Raw genomic sequence first — 24,327 nt, 5'->3', positions numbered from 1 at the left:
ATTTACCTGACACAACAGTGGAGGATGTTTGTCCATTTTTGTCCTCCATTTTCACTGGATTAGTTGAGGGTTCATGAATAGGTACTTGCTCACATACCTCAGATTCTGCAAGCATTTTATTAGTTTCACTCTCAGTATCTGTTAAGACAAACAGAAAATCCATCTTAAAAATATAACATATTAAAAACTATGATATTTTAAACATGGAGTGAAATAATCATTTATTGTGTGAACAATGTGGAATGGTTAGATTTGGTCACATAAATATATTACAGTAAATCATAATTATTACATACAATGTTATAAGGTACAAAATCAAAACGTTGACATAAAAAGTCGATTTTTTATTCTCACATTTTTATTACCGATTTCGACTTTTAAGAAATTGGATAACTTCCGTTAAAGACATTTTATTCGAATTGATTATGTTTGGGCTTCTAGTGGTCGGAGAAATGACAAAATAAAGTGATGTATGATGGATCTTAGCACACCGACCGCTTTGCAGACACTGCAGTGAAAAAATAAAAAAAAAACTATACTGGAGCGCCCTCGTATGTTAGGCAAAGCACGCTTTCCGAGGCTGATGTTTCCAAGCAGAACGGCCCTGGTGCGGAGCTCCGCGACAAGACCATTGCTACATACTGTAAATACTGTTATTTACAGCTTACTGTTCATCTCAGAAAATGCATCGATTGATTTAGTGTTTGTAATCTATCTACATGTCAGTTCTTTGTCAATATGCGCTGAGATACAGAGACGTTTTGAACATTTACATTATTTAAACCTAGGTCCTATGGTGGAGCTCCGTGAGGAGGCCTATATTTACTTCAGCAGTTTTGAAGTCGTATTAAGAATCAATTGCATAAAAATACAAAATTCCTAAATGCGGAGTGTTATTTAAGGAAACCTACAAAACACGTCAGAATTATTTTAGCATTATTAATTCGAATTATTTTGCCTTTTATATTGACGTCCTCCTGGTGAAGTTGCTCAGCGTCCTCTTCCCTGAGCTCCGCCATTTTCCCAAAATAGCGTACGTAGAATCTGTACGCATTGAGCGTTGTGGGCGCGCACCAATCGTTTTCTCTCAAACTACGCAAACTAAAAAGAGAGCGGAAGTGAATTCAACCAGCCGAATGCAATGGAAGAGGAGAAGAAGTGAACAGCTCTCATTGCTTCAGAATTTTCTTCTCTTTGTTATTTAGCGTCGTGTTTAACAGCACTCCTCCTGCTTGTGGTAGGTAAATATCTTTTACACTGAAGCTGCAGAAAATAAAAACTTGTAGTAGGCTTGAATTCCCTGTTTCTCAGTATGATAAGATTTGTAATATGTAAACAGTTAGGAAGGTCAGGGCAGATGTGTTGTAATGTAAATATTCGGTTGACATTATTGTCACAAGTGTATTTCAGTGTAACCTAAGTTGTCACATATTCATAAGTTCCTACATATTCACTGACGAGATATAATTGTGGTGGTGTTTCAGTTCAGTTGGTTTACATTGGTGTTATCTGTTCCTCAAGGATGAACTGGATTTCTGTCTGGGATTTTCTGATATGCAGCTCTTGGGAGAAAAACTGTTTTCCTTGTACTTAGTTCTAACTAGAAGGGCATTCTTAGGTACTACAATTTTGAATGAAAAGTACTATGTAAATAAAGTTATTACTGATATCATTGTAGCAAAAATCTGTAAGTAACTTTTAAAATCCAAACCTAGAGTTCCTTATCTTTACCCAAATTTCACCTTTAAATTTCTGCGTTTTAATGTTATTTTAGCATTTTTATATACTATTTGTATATATACTAGAATTTGTAAATATTATTAATAGATTTTTATTTGTTTTAGTAATTTTATGTTTTTATTGGTTTTGGGATTTTTATTATTTCTATTTAGTTTTATGTTTTGTTTTAGTAACTTCAACTTGTTTCAGTTAGATGCCAATTTCTTGTATTTGTTTTTTATATTTATATTTTATTTCAGCTTTATTTCAATTAATGAAAACATTTTTTGAAATTATTTTAGTTTTAGTGCATCTGAAGTAATATGTTGTAAATGCCATTCAGCACTACAGTTTTACTGCTCTCTTTAAAAGTAATAAACATCGAGCATGTGGATTTCTTACATTATACACTGTATTTTTTTTTTTTAAATTAAATTGTTTAAAACTGAGAAATATTATGTTCTGTCATAGGGTTCTGAGGATGTCGAGCAAGAAATCAAAGAAGAAGAAACACAAAAAGGAGGAAAGAATCTCATCAAACTCTTCTCGTGACATTGAGAAGAAGGTGAGACATCTGCAACAAAATCTAGCATATGATTTATGCTTAATTTTTTTTTGTCTGTTTTATGCTTTATCAATCAGTTTGACATGATCATTCTCATTTGTATTAGCATTTAATTATTAACATTAATTCTTGTTTGTATGTAAGTCACATTGGATAAAAGCATTTGGTAAAAAAATAATTGTTGTTTTTCGGTCATAGGAGAGTGACGCAAAGATATTCAGCAGCCCAAAAAGAAAACACAAACATCTTCGGCATGTAAGGTGGGTCTCAGGGTGCAAAATATTTGTTAATTAGAATCTATATTGTATACAACTGACATTGTGTCATCTTTACTGTGTCTGAGATTTTTTTATTTTATTTATTAAAATAAAATGACAGATAAGTCTGGGCTCGACATTAAGCCCGTCATATGCATCAGTCATTCATTTGTCCAAGTAAAAAGGTTACTTGGATCTATTTATTTATTGTGTAAATATAATTTATTGTGAAGCAATATTCTCACCAGTGATCTGTGAGCTCTTACTTAAATCAGTTTTCTTTAATAAAGGTCTGTTTTGTTTCTTATTAAATCTGTGCATCATCTTTCATATCAAATTCACAAATTATCAATAAAAACAGTTAGAATAATAAGACACTATAGGGCTGTTACCAATCATATGAAATCAGTGTCAACAAAATTCATCTTTCCACTGCAGAGGAAACACAGAAGCTGCATCTGAAGTGGTATTTAGATGCATTTACACAGAAGCTCAGAAGTATCATGTATGCATTTACATTGCAAAATTACAACTGCCTAAATAACGTTATGAGAATAATATTTTAAATCAAATTTTCTGAATATACAAATGTGACCCTGGACCACAAAACATAAGGGTCAATTTTTTCGAAATTGAGATTTGTACATCATCTGAAAGCTGAATAAATAAGCTTTCCATTGATGTATGGTTTGTTAGGATAGGATAATATTTGGCTGAGACTATTTGAAAATCTGGAATTTGAGGGTGCCAAAAAAAAAAATCAAAATATTGAGAAAATCGCCTTTAAAGTTGTCCAAATGAAGTTCTTAGCAATGCATATTACTAATCAAAAATTAAGTTTTGATATATTTACAGTAGGAAATTTACAAAATATCTTCATGGAACATCTTTACTTAATAATTTTTGGCATAAAAGAAAAATCAATAATTTTGACCCATACAATGTATTTTTGGCTATTGCTATAAACATACCCCAGCGACTTGAGACTGGTTTTGTGGTTCAGGGTCACAAATAGGAAATACTGGAAAAATGCAATGATACTTAAATATAAAACCAAACCGCCAGTAGGTGGCGGCAAGTGACTGTCTCAATGAGTGAATCATTCAGTAATTCATTCAACCGATTCGTTCAAACGGCTGATTCATTCAAGTATGAACCAAGTGACTGTATGAAAAAGACCATTTGAACCGCTGACTCACTCGATTCCTTCAAAAACGCTCCATCATTCAGCGACAAAACAATAGTCTGTTGCTCAAAGATGTCCAAGTTCTGCAGTATATTGGTTTGGAACTCTTCTCGTTGGCGAAATAGAGCAAAAACTTTCATTATGTCTAAAATGTAAGTCACTTTTATATTAACATAGTTGTTTATTGATCTGTTTTATAAAAATCAATATCATATTTGCAACCGAGCTTTTAAATATTTTGAATTTTATGAAAATTTTAACTGAAATTTATTCTGTTACAACCAGAATACAGAAAAAAAGTTGTTTTTAAAAGGAGTAATGAGTGTAATCAACAGTGGCTGGCCGTGCATAATACCATCATAGCCTAATGATGCCACGGCTATAGAAACCATAAGTATTACACAGAAATGCAGTGTAACAGGGCACTGCATCACAGACGGGTATCTTATGTAGGGAGAATGAATGCTATTATTAAAGCAAGAAACCCAATTAACACAATTCAACTAACGTTAGTTGCCGCAACTTCGCAACGCATCATCTCTACGTTAGCTGAGGCATTAACCGCACAAAATTAAACAAATAGAGTCCACCCGATGTTCTCACAAACATTTATTATTACTGCTTTTCGTCTTCACGAGTCTCTCCGCGCGCTGCAGGAGGAAAATACTAGTTAGCACAGCTTCACCGGGAAAGCGAGCAAGTAACATAAAAAAAAAAAATCATACAAGACGATGAAGAAAAGCGTATACATGTGTTTTAATGTACCCTAGGACTCTCATCTTCACGCAGAGAGTCCCGTCGGTCTGCCTCTCTGCCAGCGGCGCTGAGCCGGAGGACGAGACCAGTTAACACAGCTCGACTCCGGAAACTGAGATATTCTTACGGAAACTTAAACCTGGCTTTATATCTTGCAAATAACATCTGAATAAAACGCATAAAGCAATAAAAAGTAAAAAATGAAATATAACCCACCATTCTCTAGTAATTTTTCATCTTCACGAGTCTTTCACAGCGCCGTTGCAGAGGTGTGTGGTTGTTTGTCGCGGTCATTTAGTACTTTAGTATTTAGACTTAAAGAAGGCGAATATTTTTCAGAATGCACTGAAAATATACAATAACGCACTGTACACAGCATATACGTAAGAAAGCTGAGGAACATTAATAATACTGTGAAAACAAAACAAAAAAAATGAGTTACAGTGATGCTGTTAGCTAGCTTTGACTAGTACGCTCTCTGAACATCCAATCAAAAGACGAGAAAATGCTGACGCTATCAAAGCCTGCTAGATGGCCCTGGTGCTGCCAACTCGAAATCTGATTGGTTAAAGCAACGGTTTCATCGCCATTGATTTTAAGCTACAGACGCCTGCACTGTTGATTCTGAAGGCCTTCAGATTTCTTTGACCCTGGCAACATGATTGCTGAAATATGATTGGATAAAAGCTCTAATATAAACATACACTACTGGAAGCAGAGCAACCAAGAGAAAAGCTATGAAATGAAGAGAATAGACTATTGGAAATAGGGCTGCACGATACATTAATTCAGCATCGATGTCATGTGCCCATCCGCAATAGTCACATTGCAGGATGTGCGATGTTTACTTGCGTTAAATTTATACTGATAATTTTCGCTACAGACTCGTGTTGTGTCCGTGCCACAACAGCTAGAGGCTGTCCGCACCAGACAAAGCAACTGGTGCAATTCATAGTCATAAATTAGACGTATCCGCTGTAGACAGCATCACTGATTATGGGTTATTATTTTTTCGTGCCGTGAACACTGAATTCCCTTCATCTCCATGTCTATTTGTGTCTGAAATGACACATACGCGTGAAACTATGTCAAAATGCATGTCTCTGCAAGTATCCAACACGGTTGCTTATGGCTTAGGTGAAGGTAAACTATTGAGAAAGTAAATGGATAGTATTGGTTCACAGCAGTTTAATGTTCCTCAGGCTTTCTGTGTCATGAATGTTAATCAAACAACAAAACACACAGAAAAATCACTTTTGTAGCTTTACAGATTTATTAGATTTAATTTATACAGTAAAGACTATGCAGTGTTATTTTACATTTGATTATTCAATTTCTGTATCTAAATACTGTTTGACTTACCTGAAGAATTTAAAGCACTGTTTATTTCATTCATATAATTTTTCTATTATATTTATCTATGTTTGTAATTTGCTTATTTTCTATGCTTAATTAATCTCCTACTAAATCACCCCAATCATTGATTATTTTTTTCCCAAATAGAGCTGTTCAAGTCATCTGGTGATTTTTTTTTTTTTTTTTTTTTTTTTTCATATCGCAAAATATATCGCAGAAAAAAAAAAATATTGCAATGTGAGTTTTTTCCAATATCGTGCAGCCCTAATTGGAAATAATTTAAATACACATTCATGGAAAAAAAATATATTAAAACTAAGTTAGTGATTCTCATAGTGTTTAGGCCAGCAGAGAAGGCTTTGCTGGCCCTTATGGCCCACCACTGGTAATCAATGATTACTACATTTTACATCTGCATTTAGCAAATACAGTACTTCACAAGCGATGGCAAACAATTGTGTAGCACTTCCATGTGCACCTAGTAGATGTTCTTTTTCTTAAGTTCATCAGATTCATGTCTTGCTTACAGGTGTTATACTATCAGCATTTATTACAGAAGGTCACAAGTTAGTTTTATTGTGGTTAGAGCTTCCTACCCTGCTTTAGCATAATGCATCATAATGCAATGTAATAATAATGCAATGCACAAGTTAAAAATGATCAGCGTAATAAATGTAAGAACCTAAAATAAACCATATCACTTTTTTTCCCCTCAACCACCGTTTTTTCGAGTTATCGTGAGAGTTATCTATTCAATAAAACTGACTGACACTGACTTTTTTTTTCTAATGATTTGCAGTTCTGACAAAGACAGAGCTAAAGAGAGGAGGGCCACTGACCCAACATCAACAAGAGGATTTGAAGGAGGATTCAAGAAAGCAAAAGTTAGAGACAGCAAGAGCAGGGAAGAAAGATCCCGAGAAAGCCAAACAACAGAGAATTCCAGGCCAGTTTTCAAGTCACCTGTCACACATGAGAAGGAGCTAGTGAATCCTAAAGGGAAGCATGAAAAAGCAAGTGCCCATATCTCAGGGAGAAGCTCCAGCAGGCATGCTGCAACAAACCAGCCTTCTTCAAAAGAGTTGGAGAAAAAGAGACAGGAGCTGGTATCGAGGAGATCCACAGCAGAGTATTCCAGGTGGACACCTGCAAAGGATGATCGTTCCCCTGAGAAACCACAAGAGAAAAGGTGGAAACCCATGAAAAGGCCGTTGTCACCAGAGCTTCATGCTGAACCCAAACGAAGTGACATCAAAAACATGACCAGTGCTGCACATGCAGAATCTCATTCTGAAGTTCAAAAGGGAAAGAAGTCGTCATTGGTGGCCAGGAGGTCCAAGAAGATTGACCATAATGTTGGTGCACCGAGTTCTCAAGGCAACTCCAAAGAAGCTTTGCCAGTAGTGAAACATGTAGGATCTAAACTGAAATTAGAAGATATTTCACCCAAAAAGCAAGACCGTGTACAGTTGGGTAATGTCCCTGGTGTAGTCTTGGGAGAAAAAAGGCCATCCCTTGGCGGTCCCACAGCAAATGTCAGTTTCAAGATCCTAAAGAAGGTCAATGCTGTTAAAGCTTGGTCAAACACGGATGTGTGTAATGTGAATTCTTCAGATAGCAGGACTCAAAGTACCGCTCAGTCTTCTTTCCCTGATTCTACTCCATCTAAACACAAATTTCTCATCTCACAGCTGCAAGGACAGAGGCTTCAAGAGGTTTCTGCTCAAACCTCTCATAAACCCTCTTCTCTTAGCTTGTCACATATTTCATCTAGATCTCACAGCAGACCAGTCCAGACAGTCCAGCACGCACACACTGACAAAACAAGAGAGGTCACAACGCCAAGCAGTACTTCCTACAAGGTACAACATGTAAGTGTCTTGCGTTTGGACCAAGTTCATCTGAATCAGTGGTACAAGATGTTTCTCTTAAGGTTTCTCTTAAATTTATCGCTGTTGCATCCTGTGTTTGCTGATTTGTAAATTTATTGTTCCCGTTTTTCAGTGGTGATTTTAAAACACCTGCATGCGAGCTGCTGTGCAGTCACCAGACAAAAATTATTCTGTTGTGTTTGTCTTTATAGTCACTGAAATCCCCCACATATTTAAGTATTGTGGTGTATTGCCAAGTACAACAGTAAATAAGTAAAGCAGGATACTTGACGAAATAATGTAGGGCGAGACTTCATCTGGAATTGAATGAATTGCAAAAAATTTGTTTTGTGGGGGAAAAAAACCTCGCCTATGCACTGGAAAAGTAAAAGTTGTGACAGATCTTTTCTTCCGTATTGTGATGTACAGTTGAGAATAACGGATCATCAAAAAAAATGTATGTAAAATGGGGACTTTGCTTTTGTTATATGCTTTGGTTGTTGAATGGATTTTGAGACTGCCGGCTAGGAGTCAGGGTGACTCCAACCAAATGATTATACACACATTTATATTTTAAGAAATGCATAGAAATGGTAAGGTTTGCATATTTTCTTAAATTTGATTGTTTTCACTCACTTCCCTTCTAAGCATCTCTATCATTAGTTGCTTCCTGTCTAGACTGAATCATAAGACAAACTAGTTGTAGCATACACTTGTTCCATTTCCCTCTATGGCTGCACAGTACATGTCAACATTTCAGATTGCAACATAAGAAATATTTCCATATTCTTTAAAAACTTTCATTAGCACTCTTTTCAAGTAAAACATTTCATTCTCCTTGAAAAATTTCCACCACAGTTTTATAGCAGAATGCAGTCAGATCTGTATGAGAGTTCACTAAAACGGTGGCTATAAGGCTATTTGTGTACCGGTTAACATTATCAAATAGTCCACAAGTTATTGAAGACAACAAAAAAGAGAATATGGTCAATTTTAGATTGTATTTAAGAGAAAACGACAGTGAATTTGAACGTTATTAATGTTGCCGAATTGTAACATATCTCTAACATACCCATGTATGATTTCAGGTAACTCTCCAGGAGGCTGCACAGACCCTTGACTGCGACCACGAGGTTAACAACGTGCCTCTGATTTTAGAATGAAATCTTGTGGATTTGTATGTTTTTCATTCTGTTTCGTTCATTGTTTAGATGGAGCTGGTGGAGGAGCTTCATCTGGCACGCTCTGAGAGGCGGCTGGAGGTGAACTTGATAGAGAACTGTGGAGAGCTCACCTGCATGGACATTGACCCTCCAGAAGAGGGTGCCAGCACAATGCTAAGTAAAGTCACCTATAAATAATTTTTTTAATAACGTATTACTGGATTAGCTAAAGGCCCGTTCACTCCAAGAACGATAACTATAAAGATAAATATGTCAATGCTTTGATTGTTCATCAGCTGGAAAAAATCATTGCGAAAGTGATTCCAACAGTATCCTCAGTGCCGTTATCATTGTAGTTGTGATCTGGACTGTGCTATTTATTTACATTTAGAACAATTTAAAATTATATCTTTATTGTTATCAGTATAACCCTTGGTGTACAGGCCTTAAGTTAATTATGTCCAACAGTATGCACCTTGTTGCAAAGATTCTTTTATTTGAATCATGGTGCATAATTGTGCTTTATTGTGTCTTTGTGCGTTTAACTCATACATGTGAAGATCAACATAAACAGGCCCTGCTTATTGTTCTGGACACCAATGTGCTGCTCAGCCACCTGGAGTTTGTGAAGAAGATTAGGTCACATGGTCTCTGTGGTAAGAAAAAAAAAAAAGAGATTTTAAGTCACTAGTTTTTAACTTTAACACTTTTGAAGAATTATGTGGATGCAGCATTTCACTCGGAACATCCTCATCACAGGGCAGGGGTTCCCCACTTTGCTGATCCCATGGGTGGTGATGCAGGAGTTGGACTATCTAAAGAGTGGTAAACTCTCCAGCAAAGTGGAATACAAAGCCAGGCCAGCTGTCCACTACATTTATAGTTGCCTAAAAAATCAAGAGCCTAGACTTGTGGGCCAGTCAATGCAGCAGGCCTCTCAAGCTGTTGGTGAGTGATTCTTATTCTGAGATGCATTATTATTTACATTTGTGATGTGCCTGTACTGCGTATCTGTTTTTCAAGAAATGTAAAAAGAAGCACACTTTGTCAAGGGGCAATAAAAATTAACTGCAGGGGCTTTTCCGTTTGAATAAAAATTCCTCATTGGTCCATAATTATTTTCTTTCTTATTTCATTTAAAGTTCATTCTAATTAATTGTATAATTTAAAAATAACTTTGAACAATTGTATAATAAAAGACATTACCACTTAGATGAAAATATTAGATGAAAAACTTAAACTTGACAACTGAAAATATAAAAAAATAAAAATAAAAGCCAATTCAAAATATTAATAAATACTATAAAAGTATATAAATGATATTAATATAACACTGCATTATGGAGCACTGACATGTAATATTTGCATAATTAAATATTAAAATATAGGATCACACGTGTGATTACAAAGTAGTGATAAAAAGTGTTTTACAGCTGTCATAAAATTTTATTGTGATACCAAAAACTACTTTGTCATATAGTCATCTACATTCTATATGACATACAAAAATTCCATAGTGCAGGGGAATTATAGGCAGTATTAGCTCTAAAAGCATCCATGCATACTTGAAAAAAAATCCACTGGAAACATTATATGGATTATACGAGTTCAGCCTTTGTCTCTTGGCTTTTCTCTTCTTCAGGTGGGCCTGGTGTTGTGAATAATGATGACAGAGTGCTGGGGTGTTGTCTGCAGTACCAGGCTCTGTACCCAGAGGGAGCACTAGTTCTTTGCACGTGAGTACAAACTCTCATACCTCTGTTTCACCTCTAGGTATGTCTGCATGACATTAATGACATTCCAATTTGTTTGATCTGCCTTGTCATTTGACATAGCTAATGAAATGCAAGGTGGCCATGTGTTCATATTGAAGGTAGAGGACATGACTTCCTTCTGCTCAAATATATCTTCTCTCTTTCTCTGCGGTTTCCTTTTTGTAGCGATGATAAGAACTTGTGCAGCAAGGCTCTGCTCAGTGGGGTGAAGGCCTTAAGTAAGGCAGACTTGGTGAAAGAAGTGGAGGGAACCAGATCTACAATTTTAAAGTACATTCATGCTCAACCTGCTGTGCCGCCCCCAGCTGAACCTTTAGAGAAAGGTCAGCTACTGTGTCACAGTTTTTGCTTCATTAGTAGCATTTTTTTAATTCTTTAGTTACAAAGGCCTGAATGTAAAGTAATTTTGTTGCCACCTCCCTGTGTGAATGAAACAGAGGAGAAAGGATCACAAAAGAATAAATGCAGTGATGCAGCGGAGGAACGACAGTTGAGCGAGTGTGTGTCTTTGTTGGAGTCCTGCCTCCAGAGGGCACTGTCAGAGGTGCTGGAGGAAGAGATGAAGGCGGCTTATGGAGAACTGTGGACTGAGGTACCACTGCACACATTGATCTATTAATCTATTAATTTTTTATGAAGTTTATATTAAGAGCTGCTCCTCATTTATCTAAATGCATTAGTCACATCTTAAGTGTGATTCAGGGCTCAGATTCTCTGTAGTCCTGTTCTCTTTGACCTTATCTGTTTGTGTATGCAGATAGTGTACGTGAAGCCTCCGTGGAATCTGGAGGGGCTGCTCAAGTGTTTCAAGAAGCACTGGATAGCTGTGTTCGGAAGCATTATTAAGAGGAGCCTGCTCAGCTGTGTGGAGATGCTGAGTGACTGTCTCTGTTCAGGTGTGTATGTCTCACTACTTTAGTCTGATACACTGTAATTTAATCTTATTTAAATTTTATTGTTCTCTAAATTAGAATCCCAATTTTGTGCTTTAATTACATTCTAATTATAGAATTATGTTGTTTTAGAATTCTGTTCTGTCCCATTTTATATTTTTATTTTTATTGTATTCAACAATTCCATTCTGTTACACTACTGTTCAAATGTTTGGGGTTAGCAAAAAAAAAAATTCAAGAAATAGTACTTTTATTCAGCAAGGATGCAGTGAATTGATGTAACAATGTGACAGTAAAGGCATTTATAATGTTACAGAATATTTCTGTTTCAAATAAATGCTGTTCTTTTGAACTTCCTATTCAACAAAGAATTCTGGGGCAAAAAAATGAATCCGAGTTTTCACAAAAATATGAAGCAGCACAACTGTTTTCAACATTGATAATAAGAAATGTTACTTGACCTTCAAATCGACATTATAATGTTTTCTGAAGGATCATGTGACACTGAAGACTGGAGTAATGGCTTAAATCAGCTCCATCATCACATGAATAAATTACATTTTAAAGTATATTAACATATAAAGCAGTAATTTCAAATTGCAATAATATCCACAATATTACAGTATTTATTATATTTAGAAAAATAATGCGGCCTTGCTGAGTCTTCTTTTAAAAACATTCCAACTCCAAACTTTTAAACAATAGTGTATATTCTCAAAAAAGTTTTTCTTATTCATAATTAATCATGCATTGCTGACACAGCTTTGTCAAATTCATCATTGTATTTCTAAAACGTTGAATCTCAAAATCTCTGAATTGTCGTTTTGTTATTACAGTAATTCCAACATAATGTGAATACAGCAGTAGAATTCTATTCTATTCTGTCACAGTTTGTTTCCTCATAAGCTTTATGTAGGAAAGGATAAAAATGCATTGATTTAAGGACTACTCTACCTGCTCCCCCTGCTGGCTGTTTGTATGTCCTTCGGTTGCTCATAATTTCATTAAAGGGATAGCTCAACCAAAAACGAACATTCTAACATCATTTACTTTTAAGTTGTTCTAACCATGTATGAGTTTCTTTTTTCTGTTGAACACAAAATAAAGTATTTTGAAGAAGGTGGGTAACTGAACATTTGCTGGTCCTCAGTGAGGGGGAAAAATGCTACGGAGGAAAAGATGACAGAATTAAAATTTTGGGGTAAATTATTACTTTAAAGGTTCCCCACTAAACACCAGGGTAATTGGTGTTTGTTTGTGTGTATGCACATCTCTTAAGTTTGTGGTTTTGATCCACACTCGTACACCCACTGCTCTTACGTTGTGTGTGGAGTTATGAGTTTGACCTCATTCTGCCAATCACTGCAGCAGGAGTATGACTGTGCCTTTCTTCTCTGCTGCCTTTGGCTATGAGCCCAGCTCGACAGAGGGGAGGAAGGAGTTTGTGCAGGAGTGGAGGGGTGGAAAAGTACCAGGGTCCTCCTGTTCTCGCCTAAATGTGATTTACTGCACTTTATGGAGTTGAGGGAGTGTCCTTCACTCATTTTGTGTGTTCTTTTGTGTGAGTGGGTTAGTGGTATGTGTCCAAGAGGCGATGACCTTTAATAAATGGGTCTTTCTCCCACTTAGAGCTGTAGACACATTTGTGAACCTTTGTTTTCAACCCACTTCTGTCTTTTTTTTTTTACGCTTCTCTCCTCCCTTCCTTTCTTCAGCAGTGTCCATCAGGGCCTCCTGACTCCAGAAAGATCAGAGAAGATCATAAAAAGATCACAGACAGAATATATTATGACAAGGCAAAAATATGTCTGAACTGTATTGCAGATAGTCGTGTTAAATTAGTTCAAGTGTTCTATCTATCTATCCATCTATCTATCTATCTATCTGTTATATTATGATGTTGTGTCTGTCTGTAGACAGGTCCATAGAGCACAGATCTGCTCTCAGTGCTGTGAGATTGGCGGCAGAGCTGCTGTCGGCACTGGCTGGCAGATCTCAGTACAACGGTCATGTAGCTCAAGCTCTCTCTACCCTTCATATGCTAAAGGAAAGACTACAGGTCAGTCTCATTATAATATAACAGTGGATAATTGTTTCATTCTAATTACTCATGAATTGTGTGTGTGTGTGTGTGTGTGTGTGTGTGACAGTCTCCGAAAGCACCAGCAGAGGGTGATGACACTAATAATGAGGACTCATTGATGGCAGAGATAGAGGAGGATGTAGCTCCGTCTCCTCAGACATCACATCAGGATGTTTGGGCATTATTTGAGAGCATCTGGAACAATGTGTGTCAGATTAGGTGAGAGAGTCAATGACAAAGACAGAAGTGTATTACACTTCCGTTCAAAAGTTTGGGCTCACTAAGTTTTGCAAAATACAGAATATTTATATTTTTAAATAAATGCAATTCACATTTTTCAATGGATTTCTGCAAAAATATAACGCAGCACAAATGTTTTCAACATTAATAATAAGTTTCTTACACGACAAATCAACACATCAGAATGATTTCTGAGGCATCATGTAACACTGAAGACTGGAGTAATGGCTGCTGAATATTACAGGAATAAATTACATTTTAAGAAAACTTTTTTTCTTTTTTCACAAATTTTTGAAACTTTGGTGACTACTTTCTAAAAAAAAAAAAATTAATAAACCCCCTTTGCTAAAATATTAACTTTGAAGAATGAGAAGAAATGCTGATCAGGTCTTACACTGTCTACTGAGGTTTTATCGACAGCAAACAAAACAGAAACTTAAAATTACAGTGTTGTTTTAATGTTTATTTCCATTTGTTTCTCTCGTCAGTTCGGCTTTGTTCTCGGCGCTCCACTACACTCCAGGAACCGCTGAGCCCAGCCAGCGATCTACCTCACTCCCACCTCAGGAAGCCCTCTCCTGCCTACAAAGGCTCTCCACTGCACTGAAACAGCTACTGGAGGCTCTTCAGAGGTACACACATTCTAATAAACACACACACACACACACACACACACACACACACACACACACACACAATTCTGCAGTCCTAGAAGCATCTATTACCATTCCAAACATGTGCCCCCAAACAGAATTTGCTCAGTGTGTGTCCTTAGCCACCTGAGCATGTAGAGGACAGAGGTATGTGTTTTGCACGTGGTGGGGTGGGGGGGCAGTCTTTATCTTCATAATCGTCAGTACATACTCATTTTCAAATCCTTCCCCTGATCCTGGGTGAGTGTATCCGTGTGACTCACTTCCGTTGCTCAACATTCATGCAGCTTTTGCAGCTCATAGCAGTAGGCAGAGAGATTTTACTATGACATGGCAATTTTTCCTCTAAATTAAGATTTGTGCATCTTGCAGGGAGAAACTGTGGAGCGTGTCATAGCTGTAGTTACACAGATACAGCTATTAATGTTGCAGTGTAATAGTAGTCATAACTTGCCTCACTGGCATATTATACTTGTCAGCTCAGTTCTGGTTGTCTACGAAGTTAATAAGGTCATGAAGTGAATTTTTGTTTTGCACAATAAATGATTATGTCTCAGTGCATTAAATGCTACACCATGAAGTTTTTGTTCAACAGAGAGAGAGGAGATGAAGGGTGCACTTGATGTAAATGAATGATTTGTCATGTGAAACTTGTGCTGTGTAGTCCGTCTAATTGATTATATGCTTCTTTATTCTCACACAAGACGCCACACTCGTGCATCAGTGCATAAAAATTGATTTGCACACAAACTTGTTAATTTTATTCTAGTATTTGACGTAAATTGACTGTATATGGTTTACGTTTGGAGGAAGATCACGCACTTTGATTTTTTTGTAAGTGTTCTCCATCTGAGTCACAATCAGATATATGGCTTTCCACTATATTAGTCATCTCTGACAGTGATGTCGCCGTTTACCCATAAACCCTATATAATTTTGCATTTATGCATTTCATTGCTGTGCATTTGATTTTCCACTTCCTTTCAATTTAGTGTTTCTGAGAAAGCAGGATGACAAGGTTTGAAGGGAGATAAGGTGCTGTCTCCATGGTTACAGCTAGACTCATTTTTATGTGCAGAAAGCAGACAGATGAGTCATCAGAGCTAACACATGCACACAAACGCGCAGCGCTATTCTTTTCCGTCCTCCTGCGCCCCTGAATGAGGAAGAGCATGCATAATTCAAGCTTTCTTGCTGAAATAGCTTTTTCTTTCTGCTCCCTGCTTCGTCTTGCTCCTTGAATTTCTCCACATTTCTTTCTCTCCTCCTCCTCCTCCTCATCCCCTCTCCCTCCCTTTGGAGTCCAAGCTGTCCATGCTTTGGAGTCCCCCTAGTTTCTTCCATCTCTACTCTCTTTCTATCTTTCAGCTTTCTCTGGATCTTTTGAAGGTCATTCAGAGAAATATCTCAGTGTAATGTGTTTGTATGATTGTATTTTCTGTCAGCAGGTCTGTAAGCAGCACATGTTTATTTTAATGGCCATGTTAACAGGTTGCAGTATTCGCACTGCACATGGAGGCAGCACAATGCTGCATAACAGAAGCAACACTGCAGGGAGAGTTTTGGCACTGAGCCTGTTTTTACTACGTGACACTCTGAACTCTGTGGAAATTACAATGAAATTGCACTGTGAACCTGTCAACACAGTCTATACAAATATAGTGTAGTTTGCATCAAGCAATGTAAAATAATGTAGGGACTTACTTAGAAATTGTTGAAAAAAAGGTCTGTTTGGCATGATGCCATGAAAGGAAGACAAACAGCAAAATAAATTATTGTATATTATTTTATTACACACAATGTTGAAATTGAATGAGGTTTGATTTCACGCAGCATTTTATATATTGGATATTCTGCTTCTAGTGATAACCCAGAAATCACTTAATTTTCTATATACACCACTGTTCAAATGTTTGGTGTCAGTATTATTTTTTTAAATAAATACTTTTACTCCGCAAGGACGCATTAAATTGGTCAAAGATATTTACAGTGTTACAAAAGTTTTCTATTTCACATAAATGCTGTTATTTGGAATTTTTTTATTTATCATATTAATCAGCAGAACTGTTTTAAACTGTGATAACGATAAGAAATGTTTCTTGAGCACCAAAACAGCATATTAGAAGGATTTCTTAAGGATCATGTGACATTGATGATTGGATTAATGGTTGCTGAAAATTCAGCTTTGCCATCACAGGAATAAATTACATTTTAAAATATATTAATTTTAAATATATTTCAATGTATTTTTCATGTTTCATGTCGTGTTGAGCATGAGAAACTTTTTTTCAAAAACATAAAAATAATCTTACCAACGCCAAATTTGCGATATGCTGTTTCCTTGTTGCAGAATGTTTGAAACAGGTCTCGGTCTTGACATGTTTGAACATGTTAGTATTATGTCCAAGTATTTGTGACTGTCTAAATTGCCCTCTGTTCTAACATCACACTGATTGTTAATGAGTAAATGCAGTGATTACTAATTTACGCATTTTCTGATCCAAACACAATTACAGGTCACTTCTTACAGGGTTAGTCTCCCTGGGGCAACATTTACTCTAGGGCACAGAAGTGATAGGCTAGTTCAAGGATCAGCTCAGATCTTTCACCACTAGAAAAAACTACCCTGCAAATGATTGTCTGGTAGATTCACTGATTCATCCGATACATTTATTCATTGTAATCTTAAGCTGCCTCTTTACTTCTGCTTAATGTTAAACATACAAGCGTGCTCTGGTACACTGATGCATTTTTTAAATCACATGGGGTTCTTATTGGTATATCAGGCAATAACCACAAATACTATACACATTTAATGTGCTAGTAACTGCACAGGAGGGTATAATATGCATATAAGTGATAGTAAATTTAAAGGTTGATAAAGATTTCCCCTCTCACAGGCTGTTATCAGCAGAAAGCAGTGTTCAGGATGCACAGTCACTTCTCTCCTTCATTCAGACCAGTGAGGTAAGAAAAAAAAGGCCACTAAAGATAATATCCACCTTTTGACTAGTCATCCCCATGGTTATATAGAGAAATGGGTGGAAAACGATGTAAGTTCTATATATTACTGTAATATTATAATGTAACTATATAATATATTTATTTATAAATTACCATTCAAAATTTTGAAGTCAGTGAGATTTAAAAAAATAAATGTATGCCCACCAATTTGACTGTTTTTTAAAAACAGTAATGTGAAATATTACAATTATTTTTTAATGTGTGTTATATATTATAATTTTTTTTAAATTTATTTATTAATTTGATGTCAAAACTGAAATTTTAGCAGCCATTGCTCCAGTCTTCAGTGTCACATGATTCTGATTTGTTGTTCAAGTAACTCAAGTAATGCTAATTTTTTTATTATCATTGTGTTATACTGTAACATTATTCATTGTCTTTACTGTAACTTTTGATCGATTTAATGCATCTTTGATGAAGTATTAATTTCCCCAAAAATTCCAAAATCCTGAATTAAAAAAAAAAAAATTACATTAATTAATACATTTTTTTTAATTATAATTTTTTTGAAGGTTTTTTATATAACCACTAAGAAGTCTAAGATCAACAATACGTTCAGCATAAATCTAAGGCAGTGATTATGTAATACATGTGTGTACATTGTGTACTTTACGTTAACAGATGTGCTTTCTGCTTTCAGATTGCTGCTATGGAGCCACGTTTCACTGCCAGGGACCTGTTTGATTGCGTGTCTCAGCAGGAATACCGGTTAGTTAAGAGTCATGAGAGAGATCAGACTCATTAGCTTATCGGCAAGTCATACTCGCTGCTTTTACTGCTTTCATTAACCCGGCTACGTGCGTAATGCAGTTGTACTGTTCTGATCGTTTCAATACCGCCCACTTTCAGCAGATAGGCATTTCAGCTGGAGCACAGCATGCTGTTCTCAGGTCAGTACTAGCTTCAGCAGGCCTCAGCATGCATCTACGGTCTCAGAGGACCAGTTTCTGCTTTAAGAGCGTTATTGCATCATAATCCTAACCAAACCTCAGAAGACAGTTCTGGGAATCCTAGACATTACGCCTGCCATGGTTGAATGGCAGAGTGAATCTTAACCTGTTCATTGTTTGTTGTGAACATGTGTTATCAAAATCCACTTTGGTGATCCATTCAAAAGTTTAGTGGCAATAAGCTTCTAATTAAACTTGAAATTAGTGTGCTTCACATAATCTGTGTCACTGAATGTTAATATCAGGCAAACTGGAGAAGCGAGTGAGCTTTTGTTTACTGAGTTTAGGTCCTTATGGTGAAAAGATCAAGTGCTTTGACATTGCGCTGCATTCTGTGCAATAACTCACTAATAATGGCACCTGTGTAATAACAGGTTATGCTGAAAACTCTCCTATTCAATTAATGATACATAGAGTGTACATAATGATACATCACCTTTTTCCCCTGAGTCGTTAGCCAATGCACACATTTCTGGTTAAGATATTTCGCAATTTATTCCCAGCAGTGTACAAAGGTGTTTGTGAAACTGGAAACTAGAACATAAGCATGTTTTATCTTGTCAAAGATTTTCATATCAGCAGTGTTTTTGATAATGATGCCCTAAGCTAATGAGGACTGCTACAAATGAATGATAATTATTCAGTATATAAAGAGTGTAATGTGATTGCGCTTGTAAATATTTAATTTGCGTTAGGATGTGGTTTCGTGTCATTTTACTACAGAAGAGGCTAATTGAGTGGGAGGAGCTTAGGACCTCTGGCAGTTTGATAGCACTTTTTCTTGATAACATGCAAATTCCACATTACACCACAATTTTTTTTTCATGAACTGTTCCCAGGAAAGTTTGGGATAAGGAATCTGACAGTTAGAAAATAAAAAGTTAAATAAATGCACTGTAACTAACTTAGCCTAACTTATTTACTGAAATTAATTGTGGTGTGTACTAATCTAACTAACCTAGTAACTAACCAGTCCTACTATGATGTAAGCGTGGCTTATGAATATGTATGTTAAGTTACAAGTGTGATTTTTCACTGGGCTGTGTTAAAACTTTTTTTTTTGTTGTTGTTCTTTGAGCCGTTAAATTGCTTGTGATGCTTTACAAAGTTTCATGTTTGCACCGTCACTTCCGTTTTCTTAATGTGTCTCTGATTTGTAATTATGTATGTATGCAAACTTTGACTCTGCGTGTGTTTGTCAAGGCTTTGTGAGTCTGTGTCTTCGAGGCCGAAGAAGAAGCTCGTTGATTAACCTTATCAGTCAAGTGTAGCGACACGTTCGCACACACATTTGTGGAGCAGCACTTACCTCAGCTCGGTCAATGAACCACGACACACAAGAACTCAGTGACCTCATTTCACGCACTAATCCACGTGTGTCAAATGCCTACCTTAATGGTCCTGATCAGAACTGGCAGGTACTGCATGCTAATACACAAAGACACAATGATCAGGTCATGTGGCCAAACTGCAGTGGCATGACTGAATAACACCAACAAATACACATGAAACATACATTATCAGTTGTCAATGTGACCTGTTATATATGGTATCAGTGTGTTTGCATCGGCTTTCTGAATATTTCATAACTTTAGAAAGACTTTAGAAATCAGTTGGGCGGGCCGTCATCTCATTTAATATTGATTTGCGGACTAAAGATTCCTTAAGATGATCTCTTAAGTTTACCAGAGTTATTCTGTAGCTAAAAGCGCCAGAATATGTTTTGCAGTACCAGAAAGACTGTTATTCATTGATGTTCATGAACATCTTGTCTCTAGGTGCTAAATCTCACAACAGGGATTGATATCTAAGCAACCAGGCACAGCGCTGACTGTCAACTCGTGACGGCTGAGACACTGCTGCAGCTTTTGTGTGATGTTCAGTATTGTGTGTTTGTTTTTGAGCGAGCGGTGTTATGTTCTGTTTTGTTGTTGATTTGTTAAGGATTGGCTTCATAAAGCATTCACTCTGCTGTCTGTTGACTTTCCCGCTGCTGAAGGGGAGCTGCCCACATGTTGTACGGTTGCCATAGCAGCACTGTGGTGAAGCGGATAATTATAAGGCTGAAGAGTCCTTTATGTGTTCACCACAAACCACATCCCATAATTTTTAGTGCGCAATTTTTTTTATTTGTTTTGGAGAAAACAGGGCTATAACTTAGGTTAAATAACTTTATACTATTGCTCTAAGGTTTGGGGTCAGAAGATCTTTTTTTTGTTTTGTTTTTTTAAGAAATAATTACTACTTTATTACTAATTATTATTAGTATTAAATTCAGCAAGGATGCATTAAATTGATCAAAAATGACTTAAGAATTTTAATATTGGGGGAAAAAAATTCACAATTTTACTTCTTTTTTTTTTTACTACATTAAAAAGTCTTACTAACCCTAGAATTTTGAACAGTATAGTGGTTGTAAGTATTACAGATGCACTGATGACAATTTTCATTGTATGGCCAATATTATAATTCTATCTTGTCTAAATAAATAATCGTAAAACACTAATACTAAAATAAATCATTATAAATGCTATGTCACATCGTAATGTACATTATGAAAAATGTAGATTACATTTGACAATGTATCTTCAGAACATTCTAAATACAGAATGTATTTTCAGACAGAACTGTAATTGTTTTGAAATGAGCAAAGACAACATTCCAGTCCATACCTGGGCCCGTATTCTTAGAGATTCTAAGAATCCTCTCAGAGAGCTCCTAATTTAGTTTAAAAATTTCTAACTAGGAGTCTTAGCTTAAAAGTGATTCAGGACCAATCTGAGAGCAACTCTGAGCGAGGAAAAGACAAAAACGTTTATTTTAGTGAGGAGGCGGGGCTGACCCCGTTGCTAGCTATGACACAGTCTTTTGAAGACTGTGATTGGTTGGTTGTCCAAGAAGGAAATAAAAGAACGCTTTTAAGAGTAGGGTTTATTTTAAGCCTTCACTTTGAAATTACAGGTGTAATTTTTCCTGTTTTACCATACACACACTCTCTCTCTCACACACATACACACACACACACACATTATATATGTATATATATTCTTTATCTTTTATTTACCATGCTGTCATACTTAACGTATTTTATAGGAAATGAACAGCGACACAATAAGGTTCTGAGAGTGCTGTCAGGTGCAGACCCAAATCATCGCTGCTGCATAGTTGCATTTTTCCAGTTACCAAATTATGTTAATGTAGTTAATGTAGTGATTGCGTCTATTTCTGGCGCTATGGAATTTCTGCACGGTGTCGGAGATGTTAGCGTGTTTCTAATAAGATCGGTCACAAACATGATCCCTGCACGATCTAATGTGTAGCGTCTTATTAACTCAGTCATGCATTGTGTGCAACATAATTCTTTTCCCTCTTCATGTTTCATCCATTTTCTCCACTGCTAAAGAAACTCTTGAGCCTCTTAAAAGTCCTCGTCCGTACTCCTAACAATTTTTGACCTTAAGACCTCTTTTAAGGCTTAATTACTTTTTTTCTTTACTAGGATCTTTTCTTTAATTTTAAGGGGAAACACCCACATTTCTAAGAATTTTGTTACTAGGAGCAGCTCTTAGCGCTAAGATTTTTCATGAATACGGGCCCTGCTCTTTCTTTCCACCATACCCTTCATTATATAAACCAGCTCAGTGAGGGTTAGCACTGAAGAAAGACAAGTGCATGCATTCCTTCATTTTCTATTTGGTAGTTATGTAACATCCATTGGGGAACACAATGCAAACAAAATAAGTCAACAAGCAGCAACGGGTTGCAAGCAAGAGAGGGAGGAGAGAGAAAGTAACACAATAATGGCCTTCATTCAAGTCAGTTGTGAACCCTTGTGCCAGGGAGAGAGTGGGCAGCCTGTGTGACTGTGACTCAGAGATTTCTGCAATTTGTTTAAATGCCTTTCCTTTCCCATGAACGCTATATTAAACATGAGGAACAATTTCGTTGTAGTCCGTAAAAGCATTTCCTGTCGATATATAAAGCACGCTATCTTAGAGTGCGATTGCCTTGTATTAAAGGGGTCACAAATGACTAATATATATATTTTTTTTTTAGTTTCCTGGGGTGCATTTAAATTTTTTTTTAGGATTTTTACATAGAAATAAAATACCATTTCCTGTCTAGATTTTAGCCCTCTGATTTAAACACTTTAATTTTAGTTAAAGAAAAACCCTTTTAATTGGTAGTAAGACACTGCAGCATTCATTATTATAGTAAAAAAAAAAAATAAATAACTATAAATATTTGAAGTGTCCTTTGCAAAGTAATTTCTTCAGCCACCTTCTCTTGACCTCTTTCACTTCCTGGGTACGAGACATCCGCTTCCTGTTTGGAACCACAGGCAGTGTAGCAGAAGTTATCCTGTGTGAAGTGAAACAGCAGGGACAATCAGGGACACTCACAACCGTTTATGTAGATCAGATCTTCATCACTTGATCTGTTTGCAACCTTCATCCTATCTTCTTTCATTTCTATTAAATAGAGAAGAACAATAAAGAATGTTTTCCAACTTAAAGGGATAGTTCACCAAAAATGAAAACTACCATCATTTACACATCCTCATGTTGTTTCAAACTTGTATTTACTCTTATCTTTTCAGTAGAAATAATTGTATAATAGTAATAATAATATATAGAATAATTTACTTTTTTGTGTAGAAAAAATACGGAATCATAAAATGAAAAGTCGCAATTGCCTTTCTTGTTTTATTTCGTGACAGAAATAAGCTTCCATACAAACGTGCTAGATAAGTCTTACATATATGTGTCTGTGTGTCTGCAGGGAGAAGCTGTGTGTGGGTGGTGCGCAGCTGTCTGAGCTGTGTGCGAATCTAGATCACTGTGCTGCTACTCTGAGCTCTTGGTCCTGAATTACCACCTGACTTTCCATGTTTGGACCCAGCCAACTGTCTGCTTACTATCAGACCAGACTACTTTGGATCGACCTGGTTTTGATAGCAGAGTCATAATCTGCTGGAACCAAAGGCGCACCAACCTACTGAACCTCTGTCCTTGTACCAACCTATAGCAGAGTCAGTGTCAGTCACATGACCCTGATTTAGTATGCAAAAGCATCAAGGGCTATTAGTCTATATAGCAGAAGTTAGACTATGTTCTAGTTCTTATGTTGTAGTTCTAAACTGTGATATGTTTTTTTTAATTGTGTTAAATTATTTGGGTTATTTATTCAGCTTACTTTATAAGTAATGTGCCCTATTTCGGGAAAACACACTGTTTTAGTGACGATTAAAAAATTGTTATAGGTTTGTTGGTGGTTTTGGTGTTTTATACCGAAGAATGTAGAATTTAATTTCTGCTGTGCCACTTAAAATCCTCTTGATGTCCAGGAGCTGTTGTGGTAACAGGTAATTATGTGTTCAGAAACAGAGGTATTACTTCATGACACGGTTTCACACGACATTCAGTGCTGCGAGGCTTTCAGTAAGTAGTGAGTGTGACAGTGAGTCGTGTTAAAAGCCAATTTTCTTGGGCGCCAGTCTAGCTGCCCTTCTGGAAACTATCCTGAAATCCACTCATTTGTTCCATGATTTTAAGAAGTTACATTTCGTCACAATATAAGTTAATTATGACACTTACATTGTTAGGTCTGATAAGCTGCTGTAATTTCTTATTCCTAGTTCTGTCACTGCATATGAAATACCAGCACCAACATGATCCTCAATCATTTATTTCTTTAATAATATTCTCTGATTTCATGTGGAATGGTATCTATGCATAAATATTGTTTTATTTGTATTAAAGTGTGAATAGTTAAAAAAGAATTTCTATTTTAATTTACATCTATTTGTATTTTGATTAAAATATTTGATCATCAA

The 24,327-nt window shown here is 36.3% G+C and overlaps 2 protein-coding genes across 11 annotated transcripts in view; one reads left to right on the top strand and one right to left on the bottom strand.

Annotated features, from left to right (window-relative positions):
- Nucleotides 1–4,905, bottom strand: part of trmt1l (tRNA methyltransferase 1-like) — a 10,831-nt gene extending 5,926 nt beyond the window's left edge. Inside the window, exons 1-2 of one of the 2 annotated variants that reach the window (XM_058754997.1) lie at nucleotides 4,700–4,905; nucleotides 7–138 (exon numbers count right to left, since the gene is read on the bottom strand). In XM_058754997.1, the coding sequence (XP_058610980.1) occupies nucleotides 7–115 (109 nt within the window). In that variant the 5' untranslated portion in view covers nucleotides 116–138; nucleotides 4,700–4,905. Of the gene's footprint in view, nucleotides 1–6; nucleotides 139–958; nucleotides 1,159–4,699 lie in introns of those variants that run through there. The other variant, XM_058754996.1, reaches the window with a different exon arrangement.
- On the top strand, nucleotides 517–24,327 carry swt1 (SWT1 RNA endoribonuclease homolog). 9 transcript variants are annotated; one of them, XM_058754989.1, is made up of 19 exons: nucleotides 1,119–1,241; nucleotides 1,522–1,618; nucleotides 2,191–2,284; nucleotides 2,483–2,544; nucleotides 6,639–7,710; nucleotides 8,799–8,843; nucleotides 8,922–9,051; nucleotides 9,434–9,529; nucleotides 9,633–9,821; nucleotides 10,516–10,609; nucleotides 10,814–10,971; nucleotides 11,083–11,240; nucleotides 11,406–11,544; nucleotides 13,458–13,600; nucleotides 13,692–13,843; nucleotides 14,353–14,496; nucleotides 17,418–17,484; nucleotides 18,182–18,249; nucleotides 23,274–24,327. In XM_058754989.1, exons 3-19 carry the CDS (start codon nucleotides 2,201–2,203, stop codon nucleotides 23,359–23,361), a joined length of 2,889 nt encoding a protein of 962 aa, XP_058610972.1. In that variant the 5' UTR covers nucleotides 1,119–1,241; nucleotides 1,522–1,618; nucleotides 2,191–2,200; the 3' UTR covers nucleotides 23,362–24,327. The 9 variants fall into 9 exon arrangements, with proteins under 9 accessions (XP_058610973.1, XP_058610975.1, XP_058610974.1 ...); XM_058754988.1 differs by having other exon boundaries at nucleotides 1,133–1,237; XM_058754990.1 differs by lacking the exons at nucleotides 1,119–1,241; nucleotides 1,522–1,618 and adding an exon at nucleotides 517–643.

Source organism: Onychostoma macrolepis, chromosome 20 (assembly GCF_012432095.1).
Source record: "Onychostoma macrolepis isolate SWU-2019 chromosome 20, ASM1243209v1, whole genome shotgun sequence".
NCBI lineage: Eukaryota > Metazoa > Chordata > Actinopteri > Cypriniformes > Cyprinidae > Onychostoma > Onychostoma macrolepis.
The sequence above is the reverse complement of the archived record's forward strand: the minus strand, read 5'-3'. Positions and strand labels throughout refer to the sequence as shown.